This window comes from Candoia aspera, chromosome 1 (assembly GCF_035149785.1).
Source record: "Candoia aspera isolate rCanAsp1 chromosome 1, rCanAsp1.hap2, whole genome shotgun sequence".
In the NCBI taxonomy this organism is placed as follows: Eukaryota; Metazoa; Chordata; class Lepidosauria; order Squamata; family Boidae; genus Candoia; species Candoia aspera.
The window spans coordinates 290,775,180-290,801,393 of record NC_086153.1 but is presented as its reverse complement, the minus strand read 5'-3'; the positions used below and the strand labels follow the sequence as shown (position 1 = coordinate 290,801,393).

The following is a 26,214-nucleotide window of genomic DNA, read 5'->3' as shown; positions in this document are numbered from 1 at the left end:
TGGAAGTAAGTCCCATTAAAATTGGTAGGGTTCACTTCCAAATAATCTATTTAAACTTGAGGTTTCATAAACAGAGGTATAATCTATTTAAATACTGTACCTAGTTTCTGTAAAAGAAAAATATAAAAAAGGTAAGAAGACTTCTATAAATAATCCTCTAATTGATATTGTCCTGATATTTCTTACTAGGAGGAGTAAGTAATATTTGAGATGCAGATTTTTTTCCGGTCTGGAGTTTAGGATTAATCTGTGCAACAAAGAGTCAAAGCATATGATGAGGATTATGAAGAAATAACTGTTAGAATATAGCTAAGGGATTAGTACGAAGTACCAGCATTTCCAAGGAGGCACTCCAGCCTTGCATTTTATACCTTCCAAATTAAGTGAAAATATCTGGAGCTATCCAGTCACCTTCTTCTTTAATATTATTTGATATTATGGACCTCTCTCTCTCTCTCTCTCTCTTTCTCTCTCTCTCACCCCAAAACCTAAAATGGGCTTTTAATAATAATTTTTAAAACTTCACTGTTGGAACTGTGTGCTTTTTAAACATCTAAACTTATCCATATCTAATGAATATTAAATATCTCAACTTAATATTAAGGATAAAACTAGCGCTGTACTCTTTACATGAGGCATTCCAGAAAAATCTGCTGCTTTGACAAAATACTGACTAAATCACCAAATAAACCAGGAGAATACTGACTAAATCATCAAATAAACCTACATCTGGTGCTCCTTCATGATTTCTTGGAAGTATCCTACCATTAGGCAATGAAAAGGGGCACTAATGGGATCTTCTGCCATATGCCAAAATTATTTGGGTGGCTTTTGATACTGGGCACTTTGACTAAGGACAATGGAAGATGTCTTTTGCTGTTCCACTTCAACCAGCAGATTGTTTTGGAGGAGACCTAATGACTGAGGACTATATATGCAAAAATTGGCCAGTTATAGACCTTTCCTGTCAGTCTGTGTGAACTAACTGGCATAGCTCAGTAGCAGAAGAGATGGAATTAAGCACTGGTCAATGATAGTACAAATAGTTTGCAGGCATGAGGTATCAAGTCTATCTGACATCAAATCAAGCTATCTTTAAAGTAATAACATAATGTAATAGTAGTAGTAGTAGTCATTGGTGGTGGTGGTGGTGGTGATAGTCTCCTTGAAAGATTCTTCTCTTGATGTTAACCTCTCCCAGTCTATCATCATTAGGCCCTTAAATATTCATCACTAACCTATCCCAGAAAAATCATTTGGTTGACTCTATAAACTCTATAGCACAAAGTTTGGTCACACTAAGTGTAACTCCTGTATCTGTATCTACCAATAGAAAAGAAATATAAAATATATCAAATCTACATGGTCTAATAGTAAAAAACAGGATGATGTGAGCACCACAAATACAACAGAATGAGCAATACAAGAAAATATGCATGAGCCACAAAGGAAGATACAGAATTTATTTCCTAGATTGCTGATAATAAGAACATTGAAGTGGGCCAGCATAAAGTCTTTATACAGCCTAAAGTTGGCTAGGTGAATGAGGTATCTGGCAAGTTGGAAAAAGTTCAAAATATTCCTGTGTAGATGGTACTTGTTGTTTCTTTTGCCCTGGTATATTCTTGATTCTGGATTGATCAGTTACAGTAACAAAGATGTTTGGTTTGGTTTGGTATGAATGACTTGGCATTACCTCTTGAAAGAATTAGGTGGCAGATGTGGGAAAAACCTCTGTCTGACACATTAGAGAATCTCTGCAAATCAGAATAATAAATACTGGACTACATAAAAAATAATTGGATCTGATATAACTTCATATGTGCCTCAAAAAAAAAGTATAGGAGGGAAAGGCTAAGGACCACACTGACAGAAAAAAAAAGTGCCATGATGAATTTTCTTGATAAATCTTGCCTCCATGGAAAACAAAACCTCTGAACCTCATGAGGAAACGTATTTGTACAGTTTTAAAATCAGCAGCAGACTAGATAAAAGAACAGAATTATCACTTACATAGAACTTTCTGAAGCTGCTGTCCTTTAATGGTCAATTTTATACCATACTGCTAACTAGTGAGATTAGAACTTAGATATACAGTATTCAGCAGGAAAATATATTTGCTCACAACAGCTTTATTCTGGCTTGCAGCTGGAGCAGAAATCACATGAAATTAGTTGAGCTACGTTGGTAAATATGCATACTGTCACCTTTGCGTACTGAGTTTATTTTTAGGGTATACATATACCATAGATAATTTTTCTCTTAAGTATCTCAGCTTCACATAAAATCACACATTTTAATGAGCTTACAGCACAGGTGCTCCAAGAAAAAAAAATAATGGTGTTTGCCATTTATCTTTCAAATTAAATAATGTGTTTTTAAATAGTAACTTTTTTCATAATACACTTATGGGAACAACATTTATCTGTCACATTTTAAGAGATGTATTAGTAATAAATGTAAATTACCTTTGGAAAATCAGTAATTAGGCTCATCAAAAAATAAACAATCTGCCACAAAAAGATAATCTTTAGCATAGTTAAGTATAATAACTGTTATTTGAATAAGTTAACAAATTAGGATAGATTGCTTCTAATTCATTTCCCATAGCATGAGAAATGAAGTTAAAGTATCAACTAAGCCCTCACAGTAGGGAGGAGGGATTTCGAGAATCTGGTGGATAGCTTAGAGCGCCTGAGGTCTTCTTACTGACTTGAGGAGCTGTGGAGTCATGTGTTAGGGTACTTCTTATGTGAAGATAAATCAGCAGTGTCCTTGCTGATTTATATTATACCTTCATTAATTGACATTCATTTTTTTATTTATTTATCAGATTTTATTACCGCCCATCTTCCCCTCCAAAGGAGGGACTCAGGGCGGTTTACAAAAACAAAATTTAAAATCCAATATAAATATAAATACCCTAATAAATATACGATAAAAATAAAATATAATAAAATATAGTAAAATCGAGAGGGCTGAAAGTGTTTCAATCCATGAGTATAATTTATAATCCATGAGATTTAGGAGGCAACTCTATGGGTATAAAGCTTTCTATGCACTAAACTGCTACCTTTACTGAAATTAAGAGGGAAGCCCATGTGGGCAGAGAAAGTTGGTGCACAATCACCAATAGGTGAATGTTGAATGAAGGCAAGAGTGGAAAATCTGTCAACAGTTGTATTCTCTTGGGGTTAAGTTGTTGTACAGGAGTGGGACCAAACTAAGTGGTAGTGGAAGAGGTGTGTGCAGGGCTTGCTTGCATTCTCTGTCTGAATGGCATCTCTTTTTTTCACTTTCTTTTCTAACACTCCCTTCTTCTCCACCCCCCCTTTTTTTTCCTATCAAAACAAGCTATTTGAGGAAGTCAGATTATTCCTTCCAGAAACCTAAGTGAATTCTTTACAAAGCTTTTGAAATGGAGATTAAAGGAGGTAGATTGCCCACTTCTGAATTAGAACACATCATTGTAACTGTAGCAAATATGTAATTTCCAGTATATTGTCCTGGAAATAAGAGATGCATCATTTTCCTCCTTTGCTAATACACACTTCAGAAGACTATTTGTATTTGTTTACAAAGGTGAACTACTTTCAGTAATAACTGCCATATTAATTCCAAGATTTCATATTCATTTTTCTGGTTTTCTCAGGAAAAAAAGCAGTATTTTGAATCCAAGTGCCCATTGAGCACAAGGTGGGGAGAAAGTGCCCACTGAGAACTTGTAGAGCTAGTACAGGTAGTCCTTGCTTAATGACCATTCATTTAGCGATTGTTCAAATTTACAACAGCACTAAAAAAAGTAACTTACAACCGGTCCTCACACTTAGGACCGTTGCAGCATCCCACGGTCACATGGTCGCATTTTGGGCACTTGGCAACCATCACTCATTTATGACAGTTGAAGTGTCCCATGGTCACGTGATCACCATTTGTGACCTTTCCAGCTGGCTTCCAACAAGCAGCCAATGGGGTAGCCAGCAGAAGGACGCAAGTCATGGTCATGTGAGGTCCTCTCTTAACAACAATCCGGTTCAACTCCCCCACCCACCTAACTACTCCCCCACCTTTGTCTTTTTGGCTGCCTGCCACTGCCTCCCCCCCAGCTGACCTTTGTTGTTGTCTTTCCTTCCCACCCTCCCTGCCCAGCCTAACCCCAGCCCAGTCTGGGAGGCATGGCCTCTCCTACAGCCAAGACTCTGAAAAGCCTTTCCCGCCCAAATCCCAGCCAGCTCAGCTGACCTTTGCCACGGGACCACAAGCAGCAGCAGTGCCTTCCTCCAGGCAGACTCAGACTGTGAGGCCCCTTTGCAGGCAGGAACTCCCCAAACAGAGCACACACTGCACCCTGGGAACAAAGCAGGGAGCGGTGGGATGCAGAGGCAGCCACAGCTGTCCCAAAAGTCTCAGGAGGTGCCCTGGGGCTGCCAGGATACTGCTCACTCCTGCCTCACCTCTGTGGGGCAAGGGCTGGAGAGCCACACTGAAAGCAGCAGTGATCCCTGGTGGAGGGATTCACATGTTGGCAGCAGTTTTTTGCAGAGGGAAGCAGAACCAGAAGGAGAAGCAGAAGCTACTGTGGACAGTAAGTCACACTGGGACTTGGGTGCCGGGCGAGTCCAGGGCAAGCCAGTACAAATCCTTCCCTATGGGGCAGCTGCATCATCATGACCGGTGGCCAGTGGTAGGCCGAGACTGCTGAAGTGGGGCAGGCCCACTAGGAGCCTGGTGGCCATGGAGGCAGTGGCAGAGGCAAGGGGAAGACGACTACGAAGGCCAGCTGGGGGCAGCATGGAGGGCGGTGGCGGTGATGGAATATAGTGGCCTCTTCATCTGGCCATTCTATCCAGGGTGGATAAAAGGTGGCCAAGAGGGCAGAGATGGGGGGAGATAGTGGGTGGGGGGAGTTGAAATGGAGGCAGTTTGTGCAGGGCAAGAGAATGTGACTGCAGGATGCTGTGATGGTCGTAAATGCAGGCCATTCATCAAGCATCCAAACTGATCATGTGACCTTGGGGAAGCTGAGGACTTGCCATAAGTTTATTTTTTCAGCACCGTTGTAACTTTGAACGGTTGCTGAACAAATGGACGTAACCCAAGGACTACCTGTAAAAGGTAAGCTTAAATACTATTTTGTTATTGTGGAAGTAAATTCAAAAGGCAAACTATTATTAACTACCACAACAGTCTGCCGCAATACTACAATTTGTTTAATTATATGGTCATGTCACTAATAACCAATATTCAGTCATCATAGATTTCAGTACATACCTGCTCATGAAATAACATGTATGTGTCCAGGGAGAGTTACATTCTACCTCTGTGTATTTATGTGCCTTTCTTTGTAAAGAGGAAGGAGTTTTTCTTCACATATAAGAGTTTTTGGGTTCTGGTGCAAATCTTCGTCTTTCAAGTGATCAGGTTTTAACTGAGTGGCTTCAACTGAGGCCTTTGGAGAGGTGGCAAAATCTTCTTCAGATTTTGCAGTGCCAAAGGACTGACCTGGATAGTTTTCTATTGAGTTATTTGGAAAGGAATTCAAGATGGGACCCTTGTTAGAAATGTCCTGATTGAAAGATTCACTAGGATAATTTTTTATATTCTCTGATACTGTCTTGCTAAAAGAACCTGGAGGATTTGTATCCATCTCCTTGGGTAAGAAAGAAAAGTCATTACAATTGATGGATGTTTGGGCTTCATCTATTAAATCCACCTCTTTGTACTTGACAGAAGGTACCTCAGCTTCACTAGGAGCAATGTATATCTGCTGTTCAACTCGCTCCTCCTCAGGACAGGCTTCAAAAAAGCATTCTATGTTTTCTGCAAAGTCCAGTGGAACTGGAGTACTGCTCTTTTCTTCAACATATTTAGTTACTTCCCCACAGTCACTATCATGAGAAGAGATTGAAAGGTAAGAATAAAAATCCCCCTTTCTAAGTTGGATTGGCCTGTGAGAATGTTCTAAAACCTTTTCTTTGATCTGGGCTAATGAATGCGGAACAGCTGGCTCACTTTCAGGCTGTGATTTGTTCTTCAAGGCTGTTGAAGCCATGTCAATTATCTCCATCACAAAATTATGCACTGAGCAATCTTCCCCATTTCTTTTATCAAAAGCAACTGATTCACAGTTACAACATGAATCATGACTGCTAGCTGATGTGTTTTTTTCTGCTTCATTTGATTTTAAACATGCACAGCAATCACTAACATGCTCACTAATTCCTGTTCTACTTTGTTGACAACTTGGAAGCAATGTTAGTAATGCTGTACCTGGTGTATTGTCATCTTTGATATCTGAGTCAAATTCTGAGAGAAGATTTTTAATAGAATGGCCATCATACTGAGTATGATTTTGATACTCTTTTTGAGGGCTGGATATATTTGATAGTTGAACAGCTTCCTTACCATTCATATGAGAATCTTCTGAACTGTCAGTAAATGATTCACAGATACAACATTCATTTTCACTTCCTTTACCATCTAATGTACTAACAGTTATGGCAGATGTTGAAATATGTTGTCCATTTGGACTTTCTTGAGTAACTGCAACATTTCCATTCTCCATGTCATCTACTAAGCAATCTTGCAAAAGCTGAAAACCTTCATTTTTTGCTTGTCTTTTTGCCTCTGACTTACAATTTTCCAATAAAGTCTTACTGTTGCCATTATTTTCTGAAAGCTTACATATGGAATCATTCAAAAATTGTTGAATGTTCAATGAATCTTTTGCTTTCAGAGTCTCATCATCTCTTAACTCCTTACAGACCTGAATTTCATCATCCACATTGTGTTTTCTCTTCTCCTTTGTCAGATAAAATTTAGGTCTAATCCAAGTGTGGAGTTCATTCTTAATGTAGTCAAGTCCTGAAATTAAATTGCAGTCTTCATAAATATCCTCATCAGTTGCAATACTGGAATCATCATCTTCATCTTTAATGCCAAGCTCTTCCTCAGTCAAGGTAAGAGTAGAACTTGATAGCAAATCACTATCATCTTCATCATCAGTGCAAGCGGAGGTACAGGAAACATTAACAATCATGCTAACGTTGATATCACTCTCATCAGCGACAGATCGACTGAGGTGCTTTCTGAATGATGCATTTGAATCTAGCACTTTATTTCTCTGCAATATAATATCTTCAGAGCAGAGAGACAGGTCATCACTGCTGCTTAGCTCAGTGAGAGAAGCAGGTGAATCTTCATTGATAGAGGACGCAATATCCAGTGATACCTGGCCAGTCAAGGACATTCTTTGAGAAGTGCTTTGGAGGGTGATATCAGAGATGCTCCGCTTTATTTTTTGATCTAAAGGACTTTGGATATTTTCTAAGCGATTCAAAAGATCTAACGTCCTTTTACTAAGTTCTCCAACAGAATCACTTCTTCCACTTAGGTCACCAGAGCCATTACGACTAAAAAGATCTTCATTGCTTTTGTAGGGATTTAGCCAACTCTCTAAGGAAGTGCTACGATTAAGACCATCTCCACTTCTAAAAACAGTTAAACCAAACAAATCACTTGTCAAAGGAAGGGAATCTAAAGAAGAGCTATGAGATAGAGTTGAAAACACTTTTCCATTTGTTGTGTCGCATAGTTTCTTTAAATCTTCCACAAACTCAAAGTGTTTAGGATTGACATCATTCCAGTCAGTTGGTAAAGCAAGCTTTTCTGTAAATGCACATGATTTTAACTCCACAGGCTGATTTCCAGATATAAAGGGAACTTTATCAAAATAAAAGCCATGAAGCAAGCTGCCCTGCTTGTGAGCTTTTTCTGATTGTGGTTGCTTTATTATCCTTGGTAGCTTTAATTTTGAACCTTGAAGATATGAGTAGTCATAAAATGTAAAGGCATTGTGTTTTCCTTGTAATTCTTCTGAACTCTCAGAATCATGCTGGGTGCCACTGTCCACATCTTTTGTTTTGTTACCAAACTTTGATTGAGATGTAGTGAAGAGGTTCTCAAGGCTTTCCTCATCTTTTGGCTTAAAATTTTGTTTTATCACATCAACTATATTCCCTAGGTGGGAATCTGAAATATTAGTTATAAAATCATCTTGTATTTCATCAGTATCAGGGAACAAATGGATTTCGGAATTGCTGATATCTTTTGGCTTTCTTTCACTGATTACTTTATTCTGACTTTCAGAATGCCTGGTAATGTTTCCACTGTGGTACATATAATTCTGTGGTCTTGCCAATGTGGTGCTACCCATTAATTCTGGCAAATATTTTATAGATGATAAGGAAGAATCTTTATTTATGTCTTTGTGTGCAATGGTTGAGGGGGTAAGACTGGGGCCTTTGGATGTGTTTTTCATGACAGAGATATGGTTTTTTCTGGATAATTCAACATCATGGAGGCTATATACTTGGTAGACCAGTGGGCCTGAAGAAGATGTCCCTCTTGGATTGCTGAGACAATCTCCATGAATGCTAGGGGTTTCTTCTTGTTTTGGACTACCATTATCAGGTATTTCAGATGGAGAATTCAGCTTTGTGTCATCCTGTTTTGGTTCAGGTTCACTAAATTCTTCATTAATGCTAATTAACTTATTACTTATATCCATTTCATCCCATTCTAGAGCATCTTCACTTGTGCTATTTAGCTCCATTAAACCAGGATCAATAACATTCAGGGAGTCCTGTTTAAAAAAGAACAACAGAATTACAAGTTAAAGCAGAGTTTTAATTCATAAATTTAACACCATAACTGAAAGGTAATATATAATCCCTTACTTTGTGTAGAAAGCCCATTATTCATCAATATTACAATGCAGTTTGAAAGAAATACAGTAAATAAGTATGAGACAATTCATAGAATACTGAGCTTGGACACAGGGAGCCACATTCCAATTGTTATTCAGGTATGAAGTTAGAGGTGCCAAGTGCGGAATCCATTAACAATGGGGAGTTCAACAGAGCCCCTAGACCAAAACTTACTTAACCAACTTAATTAATATAATTCCAGTAAGTATATTTTCTTCTTTCTTTATCACCTACTAGTTGATGTTCATTAGAATGAAATTTAGACTCATCTAGCTAACATTGGCTTCAGAACACCATTATTGCTTTTGGGTCTGATGCTGTTACATTTTGCAAATATCACAGGGAGACAGGTGGCTTTCTTTAGAATCTCTCCGAACAATAGCTGTACAAACAACTTAGTAGATCAAAGAAAGCGTTGAGCTTATGATGTATACAGAAAACAAGTCCAGCGGCACCTATGTCACATGCAGTATTCCCTGCTAATGGTGAGGAACATGGTGGCACATTTCAGTCAGTATGCCACAAGCACAAGTAAAGCCCAGTTTTACCCCAGGCATGTGCAAGCTATTCTACATAAGCTAGAATCTCTAACAGAGATATTACCTTTCAAGTCAATATACTGTGGCTGACATCCCAGCAACTAGGGGATATGTGCAATATACTGACCCACATTTAATATGCATTGTTCATAATGAAAGAACTATATCAAGGAATTATATCAGGTCCCCATTACAATGCATCAAATCTAGCGTTTACATTCTGCAACGTGAGTGCGTCACAGAGCAATCAGGCTGGTTAATGCTCATGTACCAGAGAGGTTCTTATATCAGTTTCCTTGTATCAGTATATTCAGCTCTGCAGAATTTTTATTTGAATTTCTGTTTGGTTGCTTAGAAAATCAGCATTCAAGAAACTGTAAGTAATACATCTGTAAAACAATCCCTTGATCAAATCATGAATTGTATTAATTTCATATGTTGCCAGTGTTAAAAATGTTCTGGAAAACTATGGAATAATGATGCAAGACTTAAAAACATTGCCTTCCAATTTACATTTGTCCAACATTTGATCACACAAATCCCTTTCCAATCTTTTAGAAGTATATTCAACAGTGAATAAGAAGCAGATTGCATACTACAATGGTTTAATAAAGATAAAAACCAACTCTATCTACACTTCTTTTTGACCTTGCAATCAAATACTATGCTGGAGACTGGAATAAGGATGCACAAGAACATTTCTCATTCTGTTAGTCTAGCATGCTATTGTTGAAATAAGAAAAACCATCATAACTGTATGCAAATATAAGGCAAACTATCCGTATATGCTTCAGTAGAGTTGGACTTCCATAATTCCCAGTTAACATAGCCATTAGCTGTAGGAATGCTGGAGGTTGTACCTAGAAATGTCAGATTTATCTGACCAATTTCATTTTTCAAGTAATATGAGCTCTGGCAAAATGGAATCTGTCATTCACAAAATCCACAAGGACTTAAATATTTCTCAGTTCAAATTTCATTTAAAGTGTGTATTTCAAAAAGTTGCCTATAAAATGGATACATTAAGGCAAATAATTATACATGAGTCACACAAAATATGTAAAGGAAAGTAGCATATGAAAATAAAATAAAAATACAATATTGAGGCAGGCAGAATATAGAAAGAATCCCTGATTGTTGTCCACATCTGGAAGGCACCCAGATATAAAAGGTTAGTGTAGGATTACAAGGTTTTAAAATTCTACATAAAAGCTCCATAGTTAGCTCTTAAGTGATATCACTGGAGCTCCTCCTTTACTCCAAAGTGTATGTCACAAGCAACTTCCATACACTTTAAAACCAATAGCTGTCTATAAATTCCATAGATTTTGTGAATTAATAAACTCAGATCTCTTACTTCTCAAATGTAAAATATTTTTCTCTGGTTGGCAAGATAATATTTGGACTGTAAATCAGCTGTTGCCTGCTTTATTCTGCCAATTGTACAGATTCAGCAAAGCAAGTCCCACAATGATGTAACTTTAGCTCATTTATCTTAATTGTAGGTCCACTTAATATAAAGCTTAATTCTTTGTCTGTTATGTCATTTAAACTATGTACAGTTTTACTAGAAAAATAAAGGAATAGATCCAGCCTCAATAATGATCTTTTGCTGTAACTCATGGTAGTATTTCCTTTGCTTTCCCAGGATCAAGCAAGCTATTAAAAGGGGCCAGAGGTATGATGCAAAGTTTGGACTGTAGCACTGTCCCTTATAGCATCATAAAGATGTTAATCTAGTCACTTCTTCATGCTCTGAATGAAGCTCAGAGGACTGGCAGGGCCTACTGACGTCTATGCTGAATGAAGCCTGAAGAAAGCTCATGCTGTGAATAAGGAGTCAAATATACTGGACAACAGTACCTGACTGAATGAAGCCTGAACTGGGCGAGCTTTGGACTAAAAAGCATTGCATGAAGCTATGGTCTGAACCAAAGGTGGTTTAACTGGGTTTTTTTCTCTTCAAAGGAAAGATATCATTTATGGAAATTGTGGAAAATAAATCACAATGTCCTGTTTACTGTGGGATGCTACTTTAAAGTAAAGAAGCAAAACTAATGCACTTACAGTTCTTAACATTTACAATGAGCAATTGAAATCAGTGTATTTCCTTTTGATTGTAGTATCCCATTTGATTATGGAAGAATTCAATACTTAGTAGAACATATTGGAATTTATAAAACAAACAAATAATACTAAGATTGCTGTTATTTAAATGTATTTAATGTTGTAGAATTGTTGCAATACTATTTATTTTCCACATTGCTCTGTTAAAATGTTATATCATCTAAGAATTTTGTTTCTTACTGGAGTGATAGGTACCATATTTTTGGGCATCTGGGGGAATTTTTTAATTCAGGAGGGCATCCACAACCATGTTATTGAAGACACAGGACAGTCACCCTCTTGACTTTTTAAAATCCTCCTATGGACAATATTTACCTTTAAGCAAAAATTGGAATGTGCTATAGTTCAAATTAGTTTGAACTAATTTTGGGGGGTCACTAATTATGCTTCGATTGATTTTGATTTATCATTTTTATATTTTTAGTCAATTGCTTTGTAACTTGATTAATCATTTTAATTACATTGCAGTTGCTTCATTTATTTAAATGAATGTATCCTTTAATGTGTGTTGTTTCTGTTTTTTAATGACTTGATACCACTTTGCCTGTTGTTCCAATAAATACTAAATTGATTTTCCTTTTTGATGCAGAAGCTCACAGGAACAACCCAAAATGAAGGGGATTTTTAAAAAGGAAAACTTTTAATAGACAATTGGTTCTCTTGTTGGTTGCAAGTGTAATGGAAGATAGTGAGATAACTTCACTTTTCTCATGTCATGCCAAGTGACTTCCTAGACCAATTTCTCAGTACTCACAGGAAAGTTGTTTGATACAAAACAGGTTGTCACCTTAATGAGTGTGCAAAGTGTAAATTTCCAGATGGAGTGGCACTGAGCCTTAGATTTGATATGTCAACAATAACAGCTTAGCATGTGACAGTGTTAATGCTTCTCCATATGAAATTTTCCTATTCAGGAACAATTATGATGTCAGGTATACAGCTATAAGGTCTATGCCTTTGTGGAAAAGGTCTGCAATGCCATTCTAACATACAGTACTGTTATAAACAGAGGGCAGTTTACAGAAGAGCAAATCCTTCACACAAGATGCCTTTTTCCCTTAACACAGTTTTATGGGTTTGAAAGACCCATTGAATCATAAGCTTGTACAGACTAAGCTAAGCTAAAAGCTAGTTGGTTGTGATTCAGTTTGTTGTGCAGTGCAATCGTAAGAACAAGACTTTTGTCCCTTTCAGAGATTCTGCAATAGCCCTCCACAAAATTGGATTAAAACACAAACACAGATAAGGAATCCCCCTACCCCAAGAATTTTGCATTTGAAAAAAATGTCAATATGCCATTCTTTGAAGAAAAAAATATTGCATTTTCAGGTCCACTTCTGCATCCTTCATTTACATTACTTGGGGCTTCTTGTATTACAGCTGGAGAATTGTCCTCTTCATGCAAAATGCAATAATGTGAGTCCACAAATATGTAAAACAACAATGATGTTTTATTATGGCTTTCAAGAGGAAAAGGTAATTATTCTATCCCTAGAATAATTATAGTTAAAGTGGATGCTAATTAGTAGCTCTATGTTTATTGTGAAAGAAAATACAATCTAAAAGTCAGGTTCTTCTCTTTAAAAAAATGAGTAGAAATGGTCATGTGCCATAGCACAATACAATCTTGTGTTAAACACAAGAAACACTGAGTGAAGTCATTGGTCCATCTAGTTCAGTTTTGTCTACAAATTGCATACAACTATGTCTGCCGGATAAAAATCTCTGTAGCTAACCATCCACAATCTTTGGATCCAAGATCACATTAAAAACTTATTTTACCATCTTTAAAAGTTCCTTGCAAATACCCAAAGATAGGAGAAGAATGTCCACAAACATTTTCTAAATAAAATCTACGAATGCACTGTTTAAAATATCCATCACTTAGATAGAATATTTACAAAATAATAATAACAATTCCACAAACTGAGATGGGTATATCAGTTTAAGCCACTACTGTCTCTCAGACACATTAATTCTGCAATTCCAGCAAAGAATTTCCATAGAAAACATTGGTTACATTTTCTTTTACTACATTTTAAACCAATTTAAATGACAATCACTGGCTTACATGTCAAATTGTATAGGTAGGGGATTTGTTTCTCCTGATAACATCTGGCAATACAGTACATTTTATTGAGAGTAGCTTCTACTGCTCTAGAATTGACTATTTATCTGTCAAGGAGTTACGTGACAGGTATATGCATATGTGTGCATGCATTTGTGTGTCTGTGTGTTCATGTGTACTGACTGGAATGTAATTTTGGTTTCAGCATTGCTTTGAGTGTTATAAAGGCTTTCTGTTTCAGAAAAAAAGTAAAACAAAAGTTTTTTCATATACCAAATACATATTTACATATGTATTTGTGAATGTTACTGTATGTTTTAGTGTGTGTGCACATGTACATCAATCTGTGTCTATGTAGCCAATTTAGGGCACTGTGGAAGGGCAGTCAATGATTGTTTTATTTGCTAGTATTGTAAGTTTTTTGGCCAGGGATGGAGAGAGGGGTCGATGGGTTTTTCTGCCTCATAATGCCAAAATAATAAACTGCCCAGAGTCCCCTTTCTGGGAGAGATGGGCTGTGATAGAAATTTGAAAATAAATAAAAAATAAATAAAAATAATTTGGCTGGAACAAACTGAAAAGGGGACTGTTGGGACAGGCTTGGATATACACACAGGTCCCTGGAGCTGACATTTTTGGATCCAATGAAAGCAATGAAAGAAACATCTTTAAAAAGCAAAGGCTGGCACCAGAAAAATCAACTTATTCTTTTGAATGTACTTGTACCATTTACTTAACCTACTAGTTTTATCAAACCTTCTGGGCTCCCTAGAAAACTCCTTGGAAAGTTGAATTTTTCAGTGCTTACAAATTAAAGGTAGAGATAGAGATGGAGATAGATTGCTACAGTACTATGAGGCAAATTTTAATGTTGCTATAGTGAAACATTAGTAAGATTATCAAAACAATTTGTCAAGGGAAATGTAAAATTAAATCAAGAGAAGATCTGGTGGCAGAAGGATACACTTGTCAACGGTTCTCTTATGTACAATTATTAGAAAGATTTAAAGTAGATAAAAGAACTGTGGAGTCCTTGGTGCTTTCTGAGCCTTGTTTTCTTGCAGACGTTTCATTGCCAGACTAGGCAACATCTTCAGTGCGAAAAGGGAGTGGGCCTTGTTCTCTGTTCATATACCATCCAGCCTGTGTTGGTGAAGGTGTTGTTCTCTCCTTGGGAGTTCCTTGATTGGGCTATTGTTTGCTGCTTGGTTGATTGACTGAGTTAATAGTTCCTTGACTAGGGTGTATTGTGCTGTTCAATTGGTCATCTGGTGTGAATCCTAGTGTTAATCTTTGCATATGTGGGTGTTGATTGCTGGCGAGGAGATGTTCTGGTCTTTTGGTTTTTCTGTTGTCTCTTTTGAATGGTATGTAAATGTTGTTTACTTCTATGTATGTCAGCCTGTTGATGGCTGACTTGTCTGAGTGCCAAGCTTCCAGGAATTCTCTAGCATTTTTGGATTTGGCTTGGTTTAGGATGCTCACAGTTTCCCAGTTGAAAGCATGGTTAATTCTGTCCATGTGTTGTATGCGTAAGGAGTTTTCATCGTGTCTTCTGACTGCTAGTTGGTGTTCGTGGGTGAGCTCTGCTAATCTTTTGCCTGTCTGTCCTACATAGTGGCTGTTTACAGTCCTTGCATTGTATGTTGTAAATAACTCCTGTTTTTAATTCTTGGGCTACTGAGTCATTTGGGTAACTTAAGATGTTTTGAAGAGTTTTAGTTGGTTTATGTGCTACAGTGATGCTGTGTGGTTGTAACAGTCTGTTGGTGGTTTCTGAGATGTTCTGATATATGGCAGTGTTATCCTTTTCATAGCTTCTGTTGGTTGGGTTGTAGTGGGTTGAATGGTGAGGTACTTTTTGATAAAGTTGAGGGGGTATCCATTTTGCTGGAAGATGCTGTATAGGTGATCTGTTTCCTTCTTCTGGTGTTCTGGGTTGCTGCAGGGTGTGAATGCTCATCTGAATAATGTTCTTACACAGCTCTTCTTGTGGAAGGTTGGGTTGTTACTTTGGTAATGGAGCACTTGGCTGGTGTGGGTAGCTTTCCTGTAGACTTGTGTTTCTAACTTGCCACCATTTCTTCTACTGATGATGATGTCCAAGAAAGGTAGTGTGTTGTTTTCTTCTTCCCTTGTGAATTTTATTCCATTGAAGATGTTGTTGATTGTTTCATGTGTTTCCTCCAGTTATTTCTTTTTTATTATGACGAAAGTGTCATCCACGTACTAGATCCATACTTTGGGTTGTATGCATGGGAGTGCTATCCTTTCCAGACGCTCCATTACAATCTCTGCTATGAGTCCTGAAATAGGTGATCCCAGGGTGTTCCTCTGATTTGTTGGTATATTTGTCCATCAAACTGAAAGTAGGTCGTAAGGCAGAGGTTGATGAGGTCCATTATTCTGGGTATTTCTATTTTGGTGTATTTGGCTAGGTCAGGTGTGTTGCGTAGAACTGCTGCCATGGATTCTTTCACTAGTGCCGGGTCTATGGATGTAAAGAGAGCTGTAACATCAAATGACACCATAATTTCATCTTCTTCTATTTTTAGGTCTTTGATTTTCTGGAGACACCGTAGTGGGGAGTTGATAGAATATTCACTCTCTTCTGTGAGATGCCCAAGCTTCTTGTAAGTTCTTTAGCTATGTTGTGTGTGGGAGTCCCTGGTAATGATACAATTGGCTGAAGTGGTATGCCAGGCTTGTGTATTTTGGGGCGTCCCACTATCATTACTCATTATAGACTTTTTGCATGAACTTAAGATATATGGTTTTAATGATTAGAAAAAAATAGATTATAGAAAAAAAATTAAGGCTGTAACCACAGAGTAAGAGATTAATTTACATCTATACTCATACTGCTATAAAGAAAATCAGAAGCTACTTCTTTATATTTTCTTTTTTTTACTGCACTTTTGTCTGTCTTTTCTTTCTTTTCTTTTCTCCTTTCTTTATTCTAAATATTAGTTTCTGTTAGTTTTTATCTTTCTTTTTTAAAATTTTAATAAAGTTATATTTAAAAAAAGATTATCAAAACCAGGGGTGTCTAACCCGCGGGCCGCGGGCTGCATACGGCCCTGAACAGCTAGTAATGCGGCCCCAAAACATTATTCCCTCGTTTTAATGTAAATGTCCATTTTGTCCCGTTTTTTAAAAGCCGCCTATCAGCGCATGAGCATGGAGGGCAGAAAAAAGAGCCCAGGAGTGCGAGAGGCGATTGGCTCCCGCCTGCAAACAGTGGGAAATTCGAGGCAATAAAAGGCGCCCAGGAGAAGAGCTGGTTGTTGCAGAGAACCGTTCTATCGAGCTCCCAGAACTGCCTCAATCCTCTGCTACGGAATCGCCTCAGAAATCCTGCCCTGCCAACATGACGGACCCCGGCCCTTCGCCCTGCCTCATCATTGTGCCAGAAACTGCTGCTGACCTGCACCTCGCTGCTGCTGCCGCCGAACCTCTCACTGGGTCTAGTCTTGCTCTCGCTGCCCCCCGGCTTGCTGCTGGTGCTTGCCTCACTGTCATCGCCATCCCTGAGTCTGCTGCTGGCTTGTTTCCTGCTGTTGCTGCCTCTGAGACTGCTGCCGCATGGAGTTCCACTTTGGAGCCCGGCTGTAATTCCATGTCAGTCCTAGTGCCTCCCTCTTGCCCTGCTACACCAGGGAAACTCTGCTGCTGTGAGGTATCAGCCTTCCAGATCAGCCTTGCTCTGCCTTGCCTTGCTGCTGTAAGACCCCAGCCTGACTGCCCCTTTCATTGGGAAACAACTCCACAGGGACTGATATGGAATATTACGTAAGTTTAACCCCCTCCCGTTTTTGCATCCCAATGTCCCATTTTTGTCTCAAGGAAATATGATCAACCTAATTTAGGGCCGATCCCTTTTAGCTAGAAAGGGATCGATCCTCCTTTCCAGGGCTGCCTGCACTGCAGCCATCTGGGGAGGCAAGGCCAGGGAGAGGTCCCCACATGGGGAAGCCAGGGTGGGGGGCTGCCTGCCCAGCCCTTTCCTCCCAAAGGAGGGGTTTGGGAGACGCGGCACTGGAGGTCCCCTTCAGGGAGAAAGTGAAAGTGTGCATATCAAAAGTAGAAAAATGGGGAACTAAGCCACATTGCACTTGACAAATTCAGCTATGTCCCTGACATCTTGTTTGGTGCTAGAAAACAGCTTTTGCTGGATCTTTAGCAGTCCAAATCAAGAAATTTCAAGAGGACCCAATGATGTCAATACTATGGGTCTGATGTTGAGGGACAATTACACAACAAACAATTATCTGAGAGTAGCTGAAGTCTATGTTAATAGCAATAGTCTCTGTTTCCTTCAGTTCTCTTCCTGTTTTCCTCTACATTTCTCACCAGGCCTAACCAATTAATAGCTAAGTAATTTATGATTTGGTTGCAACTAATAAATCCAAGATCCATTATGTCATGGATCATCAGGGCCTCTAGACTATGTCCCTGGATCTCCAAAATAAAATAGGACATTGGTTTTCCTTTTAAAAATATTCTTAAGGGGGAAAAATGCCCCAGAATTCATGAAACTACCAAATCTCACATTTTGTAGTCTGATAATGGGGTTTTTGGAGATCTACCATGGCAGCAGTAAAATATAAATGTATTTATTTTTTTGCTCAGATGATGATGTTTCAACTACAACTTGTTTACTGCAATGTGCATGGGGCTGCTTAAGGACCACCTACAAGTTACAATTGGTACAGAATGCAGTTGTGCATGTAGTGTTGGGTGCCCCTAAGTTCACCCATTTTACACTCTTATTTGATTATTAAACTTTGCTTTGTTTATTTGCCTACCTAACAATTTATGATGGGCTTGCTGTGTTATTTCTTTAAAAATATATTTCTTTATTATTTATATTTATTCCTAAATAAATTTATTCCAGCATGGCTTCAACATTGTTTCAACAGAAAACAGAACCCAAAAAGAAAAGAAAAAAAAGAAAAATCATGGATGAAGTACGAGTATTCAACGAAAAATGGACAGATGAGTACTTTTTTGTCGAGACAAATACTAAGGCACTATGCTTAATTTATAGGGAAAGTGTGTTAGTTTTCAAAGACTACAATTTGAAATGGCATTATGCAGAAAAACATGCTGCCAAATTCGATGCGTATCAAGGAATTTGTCGTAAAGATAAATTAGCGGAACTGAAAAAATGTCGTCTCAACAATGTTTTTTTTTAAAAAGTCACAACTCAAAAGGACTCTATTATAAAATCTAGTTATTTGGTAGCAAATCTAATTGCAAAAAATTCAAAACCATTTACCAATGGTGAGTTTATTAAGCAATGTATGGAAAGCGTGGCAGATATAATTTGTCCTGATAAAAAAAGTGATTTTTCTAAAATCAGTTTGTCTCACCAGACTATAGCCAGGCGAACTGAAGAAATAGGAAAATCTATTGAAAGAGGTTCGAAGAGTAAAGCTGATCATTTCAAATTTTATGCTTTGGCGGTGGATGAAAGTACTGATGCTCCAGATACAGCTCAACTTGTCATTTTTATTAGAGGTATTGATAACGAATATAATGTCACTGAAGAAATGGCTTCTTTGGTGACATTAAAATATACAACTAAATCTCTTGATTTGTACGAAGCAGTAAAAATGACATTAAAGCGATTTTCTTTGACCATTGTCAACATGTCTGGTATATCTACTGATGGTGACTCGGTGATGGTTGTAAAAGTGAGGGACTTACAAAATTGATAGAAGATGATGCAAGTGCTGCCAGCAACTCACACTTGATGAAGCATCACTGCATTCTACAGCAAGAAAATTTATGCGCGAAAACTTTAAAAATGGATAATGTCATGCAAATTGTCATCAAAGCAGTGAATTTCATAAGGGCCAAGGGACTGAATCATCGCCAATTCCAGCAGTTCCTTAAAAGTATGGATGCTGGTTATGGGGACATCTTTTACTTTTTTGAAGTACAGTGGCTAAGTTGGGGTAAAATGCTGAAAATATTTTATGATTTGCAAAATGAAATTAGGTGGTTTATGGAATCAAAAAGAAAATTTGTACCAGAACTTGAAGATGAAAAATGGCTCACAGATTTAGCATTTTTGGTGGATGTGACTGCTCATTTAAATGAGTTAAATATCTGTCTTCAAGGTGAAAACCAACTTGTCACTGCAATATTTCAAACCACAACAGTGTTTGAAATGAAACTTAAAGTATGGCAAGCTCAAGTTATGGAAAATAATTTTATACATTTTAATACGTTGGCTAAACACAGTCCTGTGAACAGTGAGAAATATTCAGCCTTGCTTTTCGGTTTTATACAGGAATTTGAGAACAGGTTTCAAGATTTCCAGAAATATCATCAATATTTTGGTATATTTTCAACTCCATTTTCAGTCAACATAACTACATTACCTCCGAATTTTCAAATGGAATGCATAGAATTGCAATCAGACATTCAACTCAAAGAAAAATTTGATTATGTCTCTCTACTGGACTTTTATAAGACCTATCTTCCCAGAAAAAAATATCCCTCACTTCACAATCACGCCTTATTCATGACATCGCTTTTTGGCAGCATGTACATGTGTGAGCAACTATTTTCAAGGATGAAGCACATGAAGAATAAAATTAGAATTAAAATTTCTGACGAGCACCTTGAGAACTCACTGAGAATTGCAACCACTTTCATCGAACCAGACATTGATGCATTAGTTTCACAAAAACAACGTCAAATATCCCTCTGGTTCTATGTTGCCCTCTTTTTAAAAATTTTATAATAAAAATATAAAAAATAAATGAAGTTTTATTACTTATATACATTAACTATATTATATATTTTATGTGTGGCCCAAGACAATTCCTCTTCACTCAATGTGGCCCAGGGAAGCCAAAAGGTTGGACACCCCTGATCAAAACAGTAAGCATTTTTGTGTCTGTTCTGTTCAGAAAACAGGATCTTGGCTATTAGAAATATCTGGTCACCATCATAACATTAGCAGTAATGTCCCATTACCTAAACCTAGTTTAGGTTGCATTTTTAAAATTGTTTGTACATGATTGGTGCCAGAAAGTGAAGAAGTGATATGTATTTGAATATTCATTCTATTCAGATAAATGGAGTGTGTTCATATATATTTGTTCGTTCAAATTCATACCTGCCTTTTCAGTATGTGTGTCCTGTTGTGTTTCAAACCTACATGCAATCTGTGCCTGGGGTTTGTGATCTTGCTTCTTGAAAGAGGGCAGTATGCAGTGATTAAACTGGGATTCAGAGGCCACTATCACAGTTCTTCACCTCTTTCTTTTTCCATGTTCATATCTTAATTAGATTATAAGCCTGAAGGCACATCGAGGTTGTTTATGTCTCTGCACAGCTCCTTGTTTGTTTCAAGCACTTGAGTCTGTAGAAATGGCTTGTATTTTTTTTTAATTGCCTTCCATTTTGCAATTGCTCTACGTGTACAGGTGTGGAACTGTAAGACCTAGAAGTTAGGAGCTGACATTACTGATAGAAGAAAATTAGTGTATTTCAGAACATGCTATTGTTTGCATGCAAAGTGATAGAAATACTCTCCAAAATGGCATACTGATTTTAATCATAACAATGGTTGGCACCAAAAATTGTATAATTCAAGTAAAAAACCAACCCATAGATAAACATAAAGCCCACAAGTCTGCAACAACTCTGGCAATGAAAAGCACTAGCAGCTGGCAGACAAAGGTTGATTCTGATTCCCAAAAAGACAAATGTGTTAGTTTTTTGCAGCAAAACTAACAAAGAATCTTGTGGCACCTTAAAGACTTAACATAGTTATTGTAGAATAAGCTCTCTTTCATAGACTGTGCAGAATAGAGCATAATAAATTGTTAAGGTAAAAGAAGACTTACCATAACATTGTAAGATTTTTGTTTCCTACCCAGTTATATCCTTCCCTATCATGTATGGGGTAGGCTAAAAATATTGTAAAATAAGTAAACAAATAACCAAAACAATTCCTTGTTACGGATATTAATGATACTGTGACACAATATTCCATAATCTAATTCAAGAAGAGTACTAAATATGCATACAATATTTGTTCAGGCTAAGCTCCTAGATTGCAACTACTGATCAAGTTTGCACCTCTTTTCCAAAACTGACTTTTTTAAACACAAAACTCTAGGATCTTTCTATACCGCTGAGTAAACCTCCTACAGAGGGAATGGCTCTATAAACTTTAGGAACTCATTTATTATGTTGCTCGATCAGACACTGCATTTATTCACAGAGTTCTTCTATAAAGCTGAGCTTTTATTAGAGCCATTGGGAGGGAGGCCCAAGTTTTTTTCTCTTAACTTGAGAAGGTGAAGCTCAAACAGATAATTAACCATGCAACAATGAGGGGGCTTGCCGAGTAAGCAGCAGTGTGAAAACAGTTACTCCTCACAAAAGAGGGGAAATTAGCTGGCTGGATAAAAGAGGAAGTGTCAGACTGGAAGACTGAAACACAGAAAGGAGGACTGCCAGCCGAAGCAGATAGCTCTGATGCATCATTAATGCCATTTTTAATACTTAAACTCCACAGCTGTCCTAATCCAAATGCATTTCAAACACCACCCATTATGCGAAATGCATATGCCACACTGAAACGATTGCCCTTAAACTTCCCATGTTCCTCCTTTTAATCGTTGTCAAAAAGCGCCAACAGCGAAATGTCAGCGGCCCTCAGTGCAGCATCTTTGTTTGCCAAGCCAGGGCAAACAGAGCTTCTGAGAGGGAGAAATTCAGTGTCCTCTTTATAGCAAAACATGCCAGTTTTTTTTCTTGCAAAGACTAATCTTTCCAGAAACAGAAAGTTAGGCTTGATTAAGTTGTTTTCATACAGAACAGATTTATTTATGATGTGCACTCCCTTTCTAAACTACTTTATCTAGAACGGTGTTCCCTGAAGCAGGCACTTTTTTTTTTTGGCAGAGGTTCAGGTGCATGCAGTGCCAAAAGAAATAGAATAAACAAACACTGCTTAATGCAGCTGGCTAGGTAATTTACATATTACTGCACACCAAACATGGAGACCTGAATATGGATTAGAGCTGCTGTTATGACACAAATGCTACATAGATAAAGAAAATGAAATTTCTACCTACCCCTCAATTTACCATTCTCATGAGTGACATTTTAGGGTGCAATATATGTAGAAACATGTATGTGCATTTTAGGAGTACATTAACATTCACAGAAGAAAATTAGTGGGCAGAAAAATATATATGAGAAAATAGGTACTCTGCAGCCTGGGTGTTTGTTCATAGCCCTGTACAGGCATTTACCTGCAATACATGCAGGATTAAACTGGAGAGGAATCACTGGAGCCATACAGAAGCTTCCCACCAGCCCAGCTATTTCAGAGGTCTTTGTTAAGTTTGTGGGAAGATCTGAAAGCAAGCAGTACAGTCTTTGACTGAGGATATTTATTAAGCACTCCTACAGCTCATGAATGTCTGACTGTTCATATCCATAGGAATTGGGGATTCTGCAACATGCAGTCTTAAAGGCATCTGGAGAATGTCAGAATGAAAACTAGTTAATAACAAATTAAGTATCATTCATTCATTCATTCATTTTAGTTTGTGCTTCAATGTATTGTGAATTAATAAAAATGTTGAGAAAAATCCAAAACAAGTAAGACTGCTGTCTTTAGAACATTCAGTATCAGAAACAGAAATATTTATTTATTTACTTAATCAAATTTCAGATCAAACAAAATCAGATCGAATATATGACTCATGGACACAGTCTGTATAATTCACTATGTAGCTGAGAATCAGTCTAATTAAACTCAGTGTGATTTACTTTTGAGTAAACTTTTTCTAGCAGTTCAAGGCAGCTTACAGAGTGTGTGTATGTTCCTTCCTTTTATTCCCTCCATAACAACCCTGTAAGGTAGGTTAGATTGAGAGACATTGACTGATCCAAAACATCCAGTGAGTTTCTCTGAGGTTGGACCTAAACATGACTCATGTCTAAAAAGAACAGCTATAGAATAAAACATCTTTAATGAAACTGCAATTAATAAAATTTGCTCATTTTGAATCTAAGCTGAGTAAATGGGTGTTTCAAGAAGAGAGATACTTCTGAATGCCATGATGACCACTGTATACTTCGCCTCCAGTCTTAGTTCTTGGGAAACAACATTAGGTGCATGCTACTGTAATTAAGTTCTGCTTATGGATTTATCAGAGGCACCTAGTCAGCCACTGGAGAAACAAGATGCTGGATTATGTAGACTTTGGCAAGGGTGTTGTTCTGTTCATAATGCATCTAACACCAGGACAAGAGGGTACATGCACATATGCAGTCCTCCAACTATGTGGATCATTAGAGATAAATACTTTCCAGGAGGAGTGAATACCACTGACCAAGCTGATCACTTGCCAGGCAGGGAGAAAGGGGACTGAATTCCAGAGGTCATGTTTGACTCTCGTGACAACCACAGTAGTGAGAAGTCTACAATAACAGCAGAGGATGTTCAGCTTTCTCTTGCAATAACATTTGAGTTCATAATAACTCAGATTATGAATACTGCAATCCTTCCAAAATATTTTTACTGCAGTCTACACAATTAGTGCAACTGTACTTAGGTTAAATCCTTGGTATTGCTGGAATGTAATAGGTGGAGAAAATAATTTGTAGAGAATGCTCATTGGGTTTTTTTGTCCTAATTTTCACATGAGTTTACAAAAGGTCTTTCAAAAGTTTTATATCTTCTTTTCCCATTAGTTCCTTCTGTTCAAAATAATTACCTGATTTGCAATTAAGTCATTTAATTAGCATTGTCCATACTAAATGACGACCTTTACCAAATGACAAAGTGATAGCTATTCCATTTGTCTCTTCAGTAGATTTTTTTTTCCAAAATATGTAATGACCATCAGACCACTTATTTTGTTTTGTTTTTTCTTAAGGGAAAAGGAAAGAACAGGAACACCATTAGGACCAACTTCACCAAGGCCTGTTTTCTTTTCCCAAAAAGCACAAAAGGAGAAGTGGTTGAGGATATCAGCTTACCAGCAATGCAGCATTTTAACACATTTTGTTTTCCAGGTTTGCTTTTCATTCATTATAAAGAATCTGGGATTTTTCCCAACCTCTCTCAAATGGTACTTTGAGCAGCCTCTTTGACTCCTAAGAATAAGCATCCAAAAGAAAAGGCTTCTGGAAAGAAAATGCTTGGTAGATTTTTTTTTTTTTAAGTAAGCTGTCTCACTACTGCAGATTTTTCCAAGTTCTTACAACTCTAATTAAAATGTGGTAATTGGTTATGTTACCTCAATTACCATGATGCATGGACACTGATGCAGAGCGACACCAATTGAATCCCTTGGGTGTTATACCCTAAGGCCATCCCATTTATTGTGGCCTTATTATTTTCAATTATGTTGCTGGATGTACAGCATACTTTCAAAGCCAACCCACATGGGAATTGTGCTGGACACACAGTACAGTGTACTTACAGAAATGTTCAGCAGCAGATAAAAATTTGCATGATGGAATGGAAGTACTTTTCAAAACCACATGAATAATACGAGTCAGGAATATTATAGAGAATCAGTAAAAGGCTATCAGGCTATTCCAAACTGATAATACTGCCTCAAAATTTCTATGCCTCTGTTGGGAATTAGTTGCTTCTAGGTTGCATAAGAAAAAACAAGCAGGTTTTTATCTGAGATAGATCTGAAGGCTAGGTCAGAGAAATCATAGATAATGAATAGAAAAGGACAATAGTCCTTTCAAAAGTCCACTGGTATTGGGTGGCCTATAAATTCAAACAAACAAACAAACAAACAAAGTGTATAATAATAATAAAGTAGGCACATACAATAATATGTGCCATATTATTTTTCTTTTAAATAGTTCTTTCTCAGCTTTATGATTCAAGCCACTGGTTAAATAAAAAATGTATTCTTATATTTTAAAATATATTTAAGGAACAATCTTATGCAAACTCACTTAGAAGTAAGACCATGGACTGGATTTACCTATTGCATTATGCCTTGTTTGTTTAACCATGGTTTATGAAACAAAGTACAGTTGCTGGCTTCACATAATGCATTAGGTTATGGACCATCCCATTAATTTATTCACATAACAGCAGGATTCACACAACTTGTTAAATGAAAACCAAACATTTTGGATTAGTAAAAATATGTGTACCCAGCCCATTTGGCTCAGTTCCTGGAAAGTATGGACAGGAATATGGTACCTGTGTAAAGAATACATATAGAAAGAATGGGTTTAGAGAAGATCTGACTGCTGGATGGGTAGCTTAAACCTAAGGCTGAATACCTCACACTGTCTTTTTTTTTTTTTCTGAGTGGGAGACAAAAGAAGCATCAAAGCAATTCCTGGTTAAGCCTTCTATGTTTCCATTCTCGCCAGGGAATGAAAAAAGTGATAGAATATAGGTAAAGGTAAAGGTAAAGGTTTCCCTCGACGTAAAGTCCAGTCGTGTCCGACTCTAGGGGGCGGTGCTCATCTCCGTTTCCAAGCCTTGGAGCCGGCGTTGTCATAGACACTTCCGGGTCATGTGGCCAGCATGACGACTCGGAACGCCGTTACCTTCCCGCCGAAGCGGTACCTATTAATCTACTCACATTTGCATGTTTTCGAACTGCTAGGTGAGCAGGAGCTGGGATTAACAACGGGAGCTCACCCCGCCACACGGTTTCGAACCGCCGACCTTCCGATCGGCAGC

General features: G+C 37.7%; 1 protein-coding gene across 2 annotated transcripts in view; it reads right to left on the bottom strand.

Moving 5' to 3' along the window:
• AKAP6 (A-kinase anchoring protein 6) overlaps positions 1 to 26,214 on the bottom strand; it is a 258,121-nt gene that overhangs the window by 1,077 nt on the left and 230,830 nt on the right. For both annotated transcript variants that reach the window (XM_063290024.1, XM_063290025.1), the window contains exon 13: positions 5,272 to 8,644. In XM_063290024.1, the coding sequence (XP_063146094.1) occupies positions 5,315 to 8,644 (3,330 nt within the window). In that variant the 3' untranslated portion in view covers positions 5,272 to 5,314. The remainder of the gene's footprint in view (positions 1 to 5,271; positions 8,645 to 26,214) is intronic.